Here is a 12,262-nt window from a genome sequence, read left to right as displayed (position 1 = left end):
TTGGGGAGTGCGTTTTACTTTCACACATCTTAAGTCATGCAAATATAAGATTATCATTCACTGCATCATTGGCCACTCTATAAAAAAAAACAAACCTTCTTAATATGTCTTGTACATCACAACATACTATCACTACTTTAAAAAACAATGATAGGGGTTGGGGATTTAGCTCAGTGGTAGAGCGCTTGCCTAGCAAGCACAAGGCCTGGGTTCGATCCCCAGCTTCGAAAAAAAGAATCCGAAAAAAAGAAAAGAAAAAAAAAAAACAATGATAAAAAAAGGACTGTTTCTACATGGCTAGATCACCAGAATAAAGAGAAAACTCTGAAGGAGAACAACAAGGCACGCCACTTTCTGTGAAAGGAAGAGAACACGAAAATCTTACATTCGTCCAATTGTATTTTTGGAAAGAGGTTTTGTAAGAACACACGTAAATGTAGGATGACCGTGTGACTTGTCATTGGAAGGACAGTTTCTAAATGGAAGGGCAACGTTAGCATTCTCTCTGAGCTCCATATGACAGCATCGGGGTGCGAACCTGCAGTTTCTAAATCTGAGTTACCGCATCACATGACGTGGTAATAAGAAGATAAAGAGAGGACTGCTAAGAGGCAATATTACCAGTTACTTCAGAACAGTAGATGAAAAGCAGCATTGTCTGAACAAAGTGGTATATAGGACCAATACTTTAAAAAGATACAGGGTGCAACAGGGAAAGGGAATACACATATATAGCCCAAAGGTACTTGTGTATATGTGTGTGTGTCCATTAAATCTGTACTATATCTTAGGGATTTGTGGGACAAGGTTTTGTAGCAATCCCAACTGTCTTTCAACTCCATAGGTTCAGGTGCATAGGCTCCTGATCCTCCAGCCTCTACTTCTGGAGTGCTGGTATTACGGTGATCCCCATCAAGCCCAGCCACTTATTTTTTCATAAGGGTAATGTGCCAAAAGCAGTCCACTATAATCATAAGCTGTGCAGTTGAGTTTCCTCACAAACGCAGACATTAGCACACCTAGATGCCAGTGACTCATCCTGGGAGGATCATATTCTTTTTTTTTTTTTTTTAGGAGCTGGGGACCGAACCCAGGGCCTTGTGCTTGCTAGGCAAGTGCTCTACCACTGAGCTAAATCCCCAACCCCTTAGGATCATATTCTTGATTGCAGTATATTCTCTCCCAGGTAAATTATCTGAAGAACCAGCTTGTCTCCATTTCAGACTTAAAAGCCATCTCATGGTAAAGACAGATTAGATTCCTACCTGTTTATCATTAAACCTCTCTTCCAGACAAACTAGGTTCCTCCTTGTTTATGATTAAACCTCTCTTTCTCAAGCATTGGACTATGCTTCACCTGTAACCCTAAGTACAAAAGGTTCTGCACTACCAGTTCCAGGAATAGAAATCATGCCTTTGCTTCAAGAAGTGGTTTATAGCCACTTTGCAGCCTTACCTGCTGCATAGTTTACATGACCACCTATGTCTACCTGTTGTGATTACCTTGTTTTGCCAGCCGCCTAATTTGCCCACCAATTCCCCCTTTGGATCCCTTTACCCCTGAGTTATAAAAGCCTTGTCTTCCTTGCATCTAGAGCTGACCTATCGAATTCCACTTTAGGGGAAGGCAGTCCGTGTACACGAATGAAAAAGCTCGCTTTCATTAATTGCTTAATTTGGCCATTATGGTTTTCTTCGCATCTTTGGGATTAATATTCCGTGCATGTGTTGGTCGGTTTTTGTTTTGTTTTTCTTCAGTATTGGACTATAGTGAATTGGAAATAACTCTACATAGGTAGTTTAAGAGATGCCTTAAAGAACTAAGCGGAGAACGATAATAATCCGATCCGGAACCTGGCTAAAACGTCGTCGTTTGACCTGCCGGGCCCTTACTGAAATTGCACAAAGTACACGCCTTCAAGTTCTTCTTCAGCCAATCCCAGGTCGGAGCGTGAGAGCCAGTGTCTCTCGGGAGACCTGGGCTGTCCTCAAACCAGAGGAGAGGAGTCTTGTGTCACTCAACCTCGAGGGCGGAGCTAATTCCGGCTCCCATATCCGACGCTCTGGCCCACTAAGATGCTACTCTATGGCATCTAGCTTCCCCTCTGCCGGCTTCTGGAGGACCACACTCGTTTCCTTTTTGGCAGCGAGAGGTCCCGCAGCCGTGGCTGAGCTGGAAGAAAGATGGCGGCTGCCGTGCGACAGGATTTGGCCCAGCTCATGAATTCAAGCGGCTCTCACAAAGATCTGGCGGGCAAGTGAGTATTTCCTAGGAGTATAGAGGTAGGAAGGAAGACACAAATTTACCTTCCTAGAGGCGACGGGCGCTCTGGGGTGTGAGGCTCGAGTTAGGCCTGACTCAGGGGGGCGGGCCTGAAGTCGGCTGTGGCGGTAAATGCTGGGAGCAGCAGAAAATTGTGGGGATCGTGTGCTGGGGTCCTGACCGTCCTACGACCCGGGGTGACTGCCAGCTTCTTAAGTCCTTGATAACGCCCTCTGCGGGTTCCTTTGGCTTCTGGAAGCGTGGTAAGAAAGATGACGGCTCCCCAGGCGGTGGGCGCCTTCCTTAGTGTCTGTTCGGCGAGCCCAACGCACCGAGTTTGACTTCTGTTTGCTGCCGCCCCCGCCCTCGCCTGGTTGGAGGTAAATTTGTATTTTGGACTTTGATACAGAGTTTTGTTTTTGTTTTGAAGAGATGGCTTTCCAGGATTGACAGGGGAGGAGAAAGAATAGACGCTGTCATGTGGTCCAGAGCTTTTCACTTCATAGCGTGTGTGGGTCCTTATGTTCTGGATACTCTCTGTCACCAACTCTGTAGACGAGAACACAGGCAGAATGCCCTTGGGCTCGGGATGTCTAGACAGTAATATTTCCAGGGGCTGCTTAGGAATTTTGTGGAAACCTTAGGGTGCTTACTTAGATCCACTCCAGGTCAAAAATTGAGACATGTGTCAGTCCCTCAAACAATTGTTGAACAGCTTTAGTCTTCTTTGTGTAGATTTCACAGTTTTGCTTTCTAGTGAACGTATGCCTTCAATTGAGCCTAACATTTACACTTCACAACTGAGAGCACGTTGATCTAATTAATGAAATACTCTTGCTCAAACCTGCACGTTGAAATGGTGTATGTGTGGTGCGGCCGCTGTGCCTGGCTATTCTGTGTAGAAAATACAATCTACTTTATTAGTGGGAAATTTAATTTATAACCTGGGCTTAACTACCTTATTCTTTGTTCTTCTACTTTAAAAAATGGTAGGATAATCGTGAGACTTAGTCTTACCTGATTTCAAAATGAGCATGTGTCTCTATACTGATTGCACTTAAATAACTGAGCACAGCCCCTGGTGTATGGCCAGTGTCATAAAGTTATTATTAAGCAGTCAGTAAGTACGTAGGACTTATTCCGGGAGTTGGGAATAGTTCACTTATATTGAAAGAGCATATATCATTGTTCATTGTTTCGCTTTTTTTTTTCACATGTATTAATACTTTTATAGAGTTGGATAGAAGTAAAACTAGCTTATGTATTCCCTTATATTTCCTTTGATTTTTTTTTCCTCTTTATTACAGAAAATGTAAGTTTATTAGTTATCAACTAAGATAGAGCTGTTAGAACTTGAAAGAATTCTGGAACTTCGGTTACTATTGACCTCTTGAGTTCAGAATTGGAGATGAACAGTAGCATGACTCCGATAGGGTGTTTCTTTTCTCTGTTGCAGCTCCATAAACACACAATTAGTAGTTCCTGCCTGGTTCAGTTATTCAGATTAATGTGGCTGGCCACATGCACAGAGATACCTGGCGGTTGGCTGGGTCTTGCATTCTCACTCCACCCTTTAGCTTTGGCTTTCTTCAGCGACTTCCTTCATCAGTGTTCTAACCGTGAGGCTAGAAATGCAACGGTGAGGGGAAAGGGAATGGAACGGACCACTAACTCTTTAGAAGCCAAGTGCTATTGCACGGGAAGATGAATGGAGGGTGGGGTGCCAGTCTACCACGTGGGTTTTTTTAAGAGTGAATGAAATAACGTGCTTGATGAGTGATAGTCCATGCAGTGTTAGCTGCCCCGCCATATTGCTTTCTGTCTTAAGATTTAGCTGATTTTATTTATGTGTATGAGTGCGGCATGTGCGCAGGTGCCCATGGATGTTCAAAGAGGAAGTGCGATCCCTTCCCACCAGCTACAGGTGGTGGTGAGCTACCTGAGGCGGGTGTGGGGAATTGAACTCAGGTCCTCTGGACAAGCAGCCAGCACTCTTTTAACCATTGAGCCATCTCCAGCCTTCCCTTTAGGTAATTACCCAGTACTATCTGGGTAAGAATTGTCAGAATGTTTACTCTCAACAACACAGTTCTGCAAGCCACATACTTTATGACGTACATATGTCAAAGTCATCTGCTCCTTTAAGGCTTTTATCTTGGGACCTGAGAAACAAAGGCTTCCACTTTAACAAATAATGGAGTATAAGATGTCTAACGCTGATAATATGCTCATACAGTGTGCTGTTCAAGAAATGGAATACTTGGTTACGGTTGCTGGGCATAACTTCTATTTGAACCCAAGTTTTTATCAGAAGCTCACTTTTTAAAAAAAATTATTCATTCATTCATTTATTCATTTTTACATTCCAGATTTTATTCTCCTCCCCGTCTACTTTCCAACTGTTTCAACATCCCATTGCCCCCCCCCCCAGGGGTTCCACTCCTCGAGAATGTCCCCACCAGACCTCTAAACTCCCTCAAAAAGCTCACTTTTAACCAACTAGACTATATTGTTTTTCTTGTTAAAAACTCAATTAGACATGCTTTCTGATGTTATCGAAGTTATAAGAAACGAATCATATAAAAAGCTTTTTGTTGTGGTTGTTGCAGATATAGGCCTCTTTATATATAATATATGTATAATAATAAATAAAAAATAGATACATCTCTTTTACACCTCTTAAAACGGTTTAGAAGAGGGGACTGGAGCAGTAGCTTAGCTTAAGAGCGCTTAGGTTCCGTTCCCAGCATTCACATGATGGCTCACAACCATTTGTAATTCCAGTTCCATGGGATTCAATGCCTCTTTCTGACCTTTAAGGGCACCAGACAAACATGTGGTATACAGACATACATGCAGGCAAAATACTCACACATATACAAGTAAAGAAATCTTTTGCAGGAAAAGTTTTAGAAGCCAGGTGAAGGCCTTTGATTCCAGTGCTTGAGAGTTGGAAGCAGGTCAAGCTCTGTGAGGTCCAGGGCAGTCAGGGCTACATAAAGAGACCCTATCTCAAAAAACCAAAAACCAAATCTTTAGAAGAGAACAGGAGACTGGGGAGGGAGCCTGGGAAGGTAATTGTTGTGATAGCCTGTCTTGACTCAGTTGGCTAAACTACTTGCTTCTTGAACATTTGATTCAGGTGTGACTTCCTGGAAAGCTGCTCCACGTGTGCGCACACTCGGACACTCACATCCTCGCACTGCAGCTGGGGTGTTAGCGTCCTGTGCCCAGCTGGAGCCCACTTTTACTTGGACATAGACTAGATTGTTATGTCTGTTCATTTCTTCACTTCCCTGACTAGAATTCAGTTTTTAAGATATGTTATTTCTGGACTGGAGAGATGGCTCAGTGGTTAAGAGTCCCGACTGCTCTTCCAGAGGTCCTGAGTTCAAATCCCAGCAACCACATGGTGGCTCACAACCATCTATAAAGAGATCTGATGCCCTCTTCTGGTGTGTCTGAAGACAGCTACAGTGTACTTATATAATAAATGAATAAATCTTTAAAAAAAAAAAAAGAAATGTTATTTCTTTGAGGGCAGGTATGAAGGCATGAGTTAAAGTCTTTGTTGAATCAATTCTGTGGAAATATGACCTGTAAAACTTCTTCCTCCCAGTTCTAAAGTATAGACAGTATCCAGAAGAGGCTGGGAGGTCTTTGCAGTTTAAACATTTAGTTTTTGTTTGTTTGTTGTTTTGAGACAGGATTTCTTGTAGCCCAGGCTAGCCTCTAACACTGTAGTCTAGGATGGCCTAAAACTCCTTCCAAATTCTTCTATCTCAGACTTCCCAAAACTGGGCTTACTAATGTGGCCTGACAGGACCCGCTAACATTTTATGATAAGTTGGTAGTAATAGAAGACCTCTTGATTATAGAAGACCTTTGCTTACTAAGACTATTTTTTCAGAAAGAAAAAAAAATAAGATTGCACTCAGCTCTAGTGAGGTAGACTTTGGATTAGAATTTTCTAACAGAGGAATAGAAGTGTCAGTGAGCACACACACTATGTCTGCAGTGACAGAGAGACTGGGTAACCTCAAAGGCTCCTGTGACTCAGATTCTTCGGTTAATCCTTCAGGGCAGTTTTAGTGATTCTCATGTCCAAAATAAATACCATTTGTGTGCCAAACACTATGTGGCAAGTAGATAATGTTATTGGCCCCATATGTAGAGGGAGACAGAGAAAATTACTTTCTAGGGTTTGTTGTTGTTGCTGTTGTTTTTTTTGGTTTTTTTTGTTTGTTTGTTTTTGTTTTTTTCTTTTTTTCAGAGCTGGGGACCTAACCCAGGGATGGTTTACCACTGAGCTAAATCCCCAACCCCAGTTTTTTGGGTTTTTTTTTTGCAAACAGCTTTATTTAGGAAAAGTGAGAAAACTTCTGAGAGTGGGAGAGACTACAGGGGGAGAGGGATACACACACACACACACACACAGAAACACACATACACATAGACAGACACAAACATACACAGACACACAATCACACACACAGAAACCTGTAGTCAAGCCAGGCTACATGAGCTCTTAACTAAATATAGCCATGATTTTGGCCTTATATAATTTTGACCAAACTTGCCTATGTTTTTTGCTTTTCGTGTCTTGGTCATTCCTAGACTGTCCTGAAATTACTTCTGTATATTCATAGTCACCTCAAACGCATGACAAACTTCTTGCCTCAGTTTCCTAACAGATAATGAACGTTTGTTTTTGACTAAAACTTGTAAATTATCTTCTCCCAGTATTTCCTATTGCCACTAAATTAGAAAACTTAAAGAACAACAGATTATTAGAGATTAATTTCTCCTAAAAATTGTGTTAGCATGTATTTGTTTTAACTTTGGCCACTTCACTATAATGCATCTAAGTAAATAGACATTAGCTTTTATTGTGAAATAAGCCACTGAAAAAGTCCCCTAGTGACTTAAAACATGATAATGTATTTAGTTTACAGTTTTGGAGGTTCACAGTTTGTCTTAGGCTGAGGTAAATAATTATCTACCTCAAATGGTCTTGCTTCCACTTTGTCTCCCACACACATCTCCAGTGAGCTGCAGACCACGTACACGGAAGCTCTTGAGGTGCTTGGCTAGTGTGACAACAGGGTCCCAGAGGATCTTGTTGTCCAGAGGGTCACATTCTAGGCCTCCTTAAGGTCCAATCTCTGCTACATTCGATTGGTCAACAAGTTGAATATAGAGGGGAGCATAGACCTTTTTATGTGAAGAGTTACAAAGTCAAATTGCAGACAGACAGACAGACAGACAGAGAGAGAGAGAGAGAGAGAGAGAGAGAGAGAGAGAGAGAGAGAGATACAGGGAATGAAAGAAATGTGGCCACTTGTTGAAAGTATCTGAAGTTACTTGTACTTGGCTGAGCTTCACCGGGAAGCCCAGTGGGTAAGATTCTCTGAATAGTTCTGAGAAATGTCTGTTGTATTGTCTGCTCACCTGTCTACCTATTTTTTTAGACAGTGTCTCGTTCTGTAGCTCAGACTGGCTCTCTGTAATCTTCCCGCCTCAGCCTTCTAAGTATTGCGGTCTGAGCCAGCCCTCCTGGTCTAAGTAACGCCTCCCCTCCTTTATGTGTCTTCACTCTAGACTCCAGTGACGCTCTGTTCAGAACAGCATACTGGAACTTTAACTCCTTGTCTCTCGGGTGTTTTTCCATTTCTGTGCTTCATTCTAGATGGTTCTTCAGACCTGCTCTGTGGGTTAGCCGTCCTTCAGCTCTCATCTGCTGTTGAGTATTTAAGTTGGTTATAATATTTTTCAGTTGTGTAATTTCTGGTGGCCAATGTTCCAAATGGCACATCACAGTTCTTAGTCAAAGGCCAGCTCATCTCCGCAGGCACAGTTGTATCAGTTTTCTGGTCGGCATCAGTTTCTAGTTGTTGCGATTGATGGTTGCTTCTGTTGGTGCTAGCTAATGTCATGTGCCTTACCAGTCTGTTTTTTAGCACATTATTTTTAAAGCACGTTTTCGAGACCATGGGAAGCCCAAGATGCTGTATTTCAGAGAGAACTGTCATCTCCTCTGTGAGCACCCGCAAGCAGGCTAAGACAGAGGCTTCAGGCTCCCTTTTCTAGACAATCCTTGCACTGCATTTGTGGCCTTGTTTCAAAGGTGCTTGTGCTTCCTGGTTTGGCGTTCGTTCAAATAACTTGACTCACATTCCTCCAGCCCTGTTAATCTCCCAGAAACCACTACTTGTCTTTCAGGGTTCCCAGCAAATTTACAAGAACTGTTCTGGAAGTGTCTTTACCACCCCACTTCTCCTCCACTGCCTTTGAGGACTAGAAATTGCCTCCACTAAGAGTCTGTGATTCACTCAAGTTCCTATTCTTTCCCTGCCCCCCCTTAAGGATTGATTTATTTATTTATTTATTTTATGTAAGTACACTGTACAGTGTCACTGTCTTTAGATCAGAAGAGGGCATAGGATTCCATTACAGATGAGCCACCATGTGGTTGCTGGGAATTGAACTCAGGACCTCTGGAAGAGCAGTCAGTACTCTTAACCACTGAGCCATCTCTCCAGCCCCTCTGCATCCCCTGTTTATGTACTTATTTATAATAACTTCATGTCTTCAGGTGCGTGTGAGGTCACTCTCTCCTCCCATCATGCTCGCAGGGGTAGAGCTCAGAACATAAGGCTCGCACAGCAGTGCTTCCCCACAGAGCTGTCTGACTGCACTCTTACCGCTCTTACCGTCTAGTCTTCCTCCTCCCTTTTCTGTGATGTTCCCTGAGCCTTAGAGACAGTGATAGAGAAATCCCTTTCACTGATGAGTATATGACAATTATGTATTCTAATCACTCTAACCAGTTGTTAACCTTTTTTGTTTGTTTGTTTGTTTGTTTTTCTTTTTCTAAACAGTGTTTAAAAAAAGAAACAGTGGCTATCCTAGAACTCACTCTATAGAGTCTGGCCTTGAACTCAAGAGATCCCCCTCCCTTTAACCTCCCAGCCCTGCCTTTGCCTCCCATGTGCTGGGATCAAAGGTGTGCACCACCACCATCTGGGTGCCCAGTTGTTAGTCTTTAAAATTACCATTACCCACTGTAAAAAGAAGTTTCTCCAGCCAGAGCTGAAGGTAGCACTATATATAAACATAAACATAATTGTTTTGAAAGCCATTTGATGTCTGCCCATTTAGCAAAGTGCCTAGAGCAGCTTCCCTAAAAGGCCTATAACTTTCCCTGCCATGGGATTTTGACTCATTTTCCAGGATCAGACACGAATCCCTCCCCTCCCATGGAGCAGAAATCAAATCCAATCGGAAAGTGCTTGATTACACTTTTGCCAACTTGGCATTATTACACCACTGGGTATACTTGGCTGGCCAGTCCACAGTGTCCACGGCTAAGTAAGACTGTCGTTGAAGGGTCTTCCTTCACAGTACCTTCTGGCACTATAAGGGTTAACCAGCAGGGAGGAGCTTCAGCCCAACTTGATTTTTCTGTCTTACAGCCAGAGCACGTGTGACCTCAGAAGTAGACCTCACCACGTAGTTGTGGTGGTTACTGCCTGTGTTCTCTGGCAGGGATCGGCGGCAGCAGTGGTGGTGACTGCATCTACGTACACATGTGATGTGCCTGTGCCCTCAGAGGCCAGAGAGGGCATCAGATCTGCTGGCACTACATACTACCTGTATACAGATGGCCGTGAGCTGCCATGTAGGTGCCGGGAACCAACCCTGGATCCTCTGCAAGAGCAGCCAGTGCTCCTAACCACTGAGCCCTCGGATGCCTTCTGGCCTCTGTGGTCTACATGCATGTCATACACCAGACATCTGTATAGGACAAAACACCCACACACAAAGTAAAAGTCAATTTCAAAAGAAATGTTTTAATTTATAGTTTTTGAGTCTGCGTTTCTCTTGTAGTTCTGGCTAACCTGGAACCCATGTAGCTCTGCCTGCCTCTGCCTCCTGAGTGCTGGAGGCGTGTGCCCCCCCACCACCCACAGCATCAAGCAAATCTTAACCTTACGTTAGGAGCAAATTAGTCAAGTACTTATCTTAGTTTGCATATTATTAGTTTGAATATTAGTTCGTATAAAATACTTTAGGAGTTTGTAAATGTAAGACCTAGCTATAACTTTGTTTTAATAGAATGTAATCAAATTTGAAAAATCAATCATAATAGTAAATGACACATCATTAACTATAACCGATCAGTAAGCAGGTAAATAAGGGTGTAGAGAAGCGTTCCTCTCTGGCCGTGAGTGTGTGTGCACACCGTAAGTGAGGGAGCTGGAATGGGTACTTCCTAGGAGTGAGTTCCCAGTCAGCGGGAGCCCTCACTCGCTCACTAGTAGTAGGGAAATAAAGGCTTCCCGGCTTCCCTCTTAACTCTGTGTCCTGCCCACACACCTGCTTCTGCTGTGGTTTTCGGAGCTCTCTGTACCCAGGGCTGAGGGTTTGGAAGATGAGTTGGGAAGGGAACTGGATAGTAGCTTTGCAGATGGGCCTTACAAAGCATGCCGCTGATCTGAACCAGTTCAGGTCCTGTTGGCGCAGTCTTACTTCTGGGCTTCATTCCCGACCACTTTCTGAAAAACTGAAATGTTAGGTTTGCAAATGCATTTAACTAGCCAGGTGTGCTGGCTCGTGCCTGTAGTTCAGACGTTGGGGAAACCGCGTTCCTGGACTATAGGGAGAGCTATCTCAGAAAACAAAACATTTAAAAAAGTTTTTAATGCTTTTTAAAAAATAATGCTTAAGAAAATTAAAGAGTGGTGTTATCCAGATGCATTATGGGTAAAGATGCTTACTACTAGGGCACCTGGAGACCTGGGTTTGACCCTAGAGCCCATGTATAGGTAAAGGAGAAAACCGACTCAGCAAAGTGATCCACTGACGTCTACATGCACAGCACAGCGTTTTCCCCATCCCCAGCCTCAATAATGGTTTATAGAAGTTGTTCTGATTATATGGGCGTTTTGCTTGCATGTATGTCTGCATTGTACATATGCCTGGTGTCCACAGAGGCCAGGAAACGGTGTTGGGTCCCTGGGACCAGAGTGCATCTGTAGATGGCTTGTGAGCCACCATGTGGGCTTTGAGAATTAAGTCTCCATGCTGTAGAAGAGCGGCCAGTGTTCTTAACTGCTGAGCCATGTCTCCACGCTCAGTGGTAAATGTCTTCAAAAGGCAGAAGAGCGGGCTGGAGAGGCCGGTCCATGATTAGGGTTCTGGTTAGTTACTTCTCCAGAGACTGGTGCTGGGATTCCAGACACCCACACTGTGACTCCAGCTCCAGGGAATCTGAGTCGTGGCCTCCATGGGTACCCGGATTCATGTGGCAGACGCTCATCCTAACACACCCAAAATAAAAGTAATGAATCTTAAAACTAGCAAGAGAACCATAGAAGTAAGAAAACTTAGCCTGCTTGTTACTGAAATAAACGTTACCAGTGTTACATCAGTGCTTGTTTTGTGCCATGCACTGTTTAAGACATCGTATATTTCAGTGAACAAAGCAGAAAACAATGTCCCTGTCCTCTGGATTTGTGTTTTAGGAAGGAGCTTAGCGTTGCCTGGTAATGGTCACTGTTTATTCCTTGCGTTTCTCTTACTCTTTTTTTTTTTTTTTTTTTTTTTTTTTTGGTTCTTTTTTTCGGAGCTGGGGACCGAACCCAGGGCCTTGCGCTTCCTAGGTAAGCGCTCTACTACTGAGCTAAATCCCCAGCCCCTCTCTTACTCTTTTTATAGCGCCAGTTTGCTGCGGTGATGGAGAGTAGACCTGAGTCTGCTCTGCTAGAACTGAGTGCAGGTATCTGGCGGCAGAAAGAGCATTCTGTCAGTGCGTTCGCTCAGTGGGATTGGCTGTGTGCATACGAGACATTCCGTCTCTACTAGTGGTTCTGTTCTCTAGGCAGTGTTGTGTTGTTGATGTTGCCATGAAGTTGGCAAGAGGAAAAGATGTCACTTCAAATACTTGTGTGTCTGTGTAACATACTGTTGAAGAAAAATGTAGCTTTTTTTAAAAAA

The 12,262-nt window shown here is 43.4% G+C and overlaps 1 protein-coding gene across 4 annotated transcripts in view; it reads left to right on the top strand.

Moving 5' to 3' along the window:
* The first annotated feature begins 2,037 nt into the window (after positions 1-2,037).
* Cops4 (COP9 signalosome subunit 4) overlaps positions 2,038-12,262 on the top strand; it is a 30,320-nt gene continuing 20,095 nt past the window's right edge. The window contains exon 1 of one of the 4 annotated variants that reach the window (XM_063273329.1): positions 2,038-2,258. In XM_063273329.1, coding sequence (XP_063129399.1) covers positions 2,185-2,258 — 74 coding nt within the window. In that variant the 5' untranslated portion in view covers positions 2,038-2,184. The remainder of the gene's footprint in view (positions 2,259-12,262) is intronic. The other 3 variants (XM_063273328.1, XM_063273330.1, NM_001004275.1) reach the window with 3 other exon arrangements.

The sequence above is a fragment of the Rattus norvegicus genome, chromosome 14, assembly GCF_036323735.1.
Source record: "Rattus norvegicus strain BN/NHsdMcwi chromosome 14, GRCr8, whole genome shotgun sequence".
NCBI lineage: Eukaryota > Metazoa > Chordata > Mammalia > Rodentia > Muridae > Rattus > Rattus norvegicus.
This window is presented reverse-complemented; position numbering and strand designations above follow the sequence as displayed.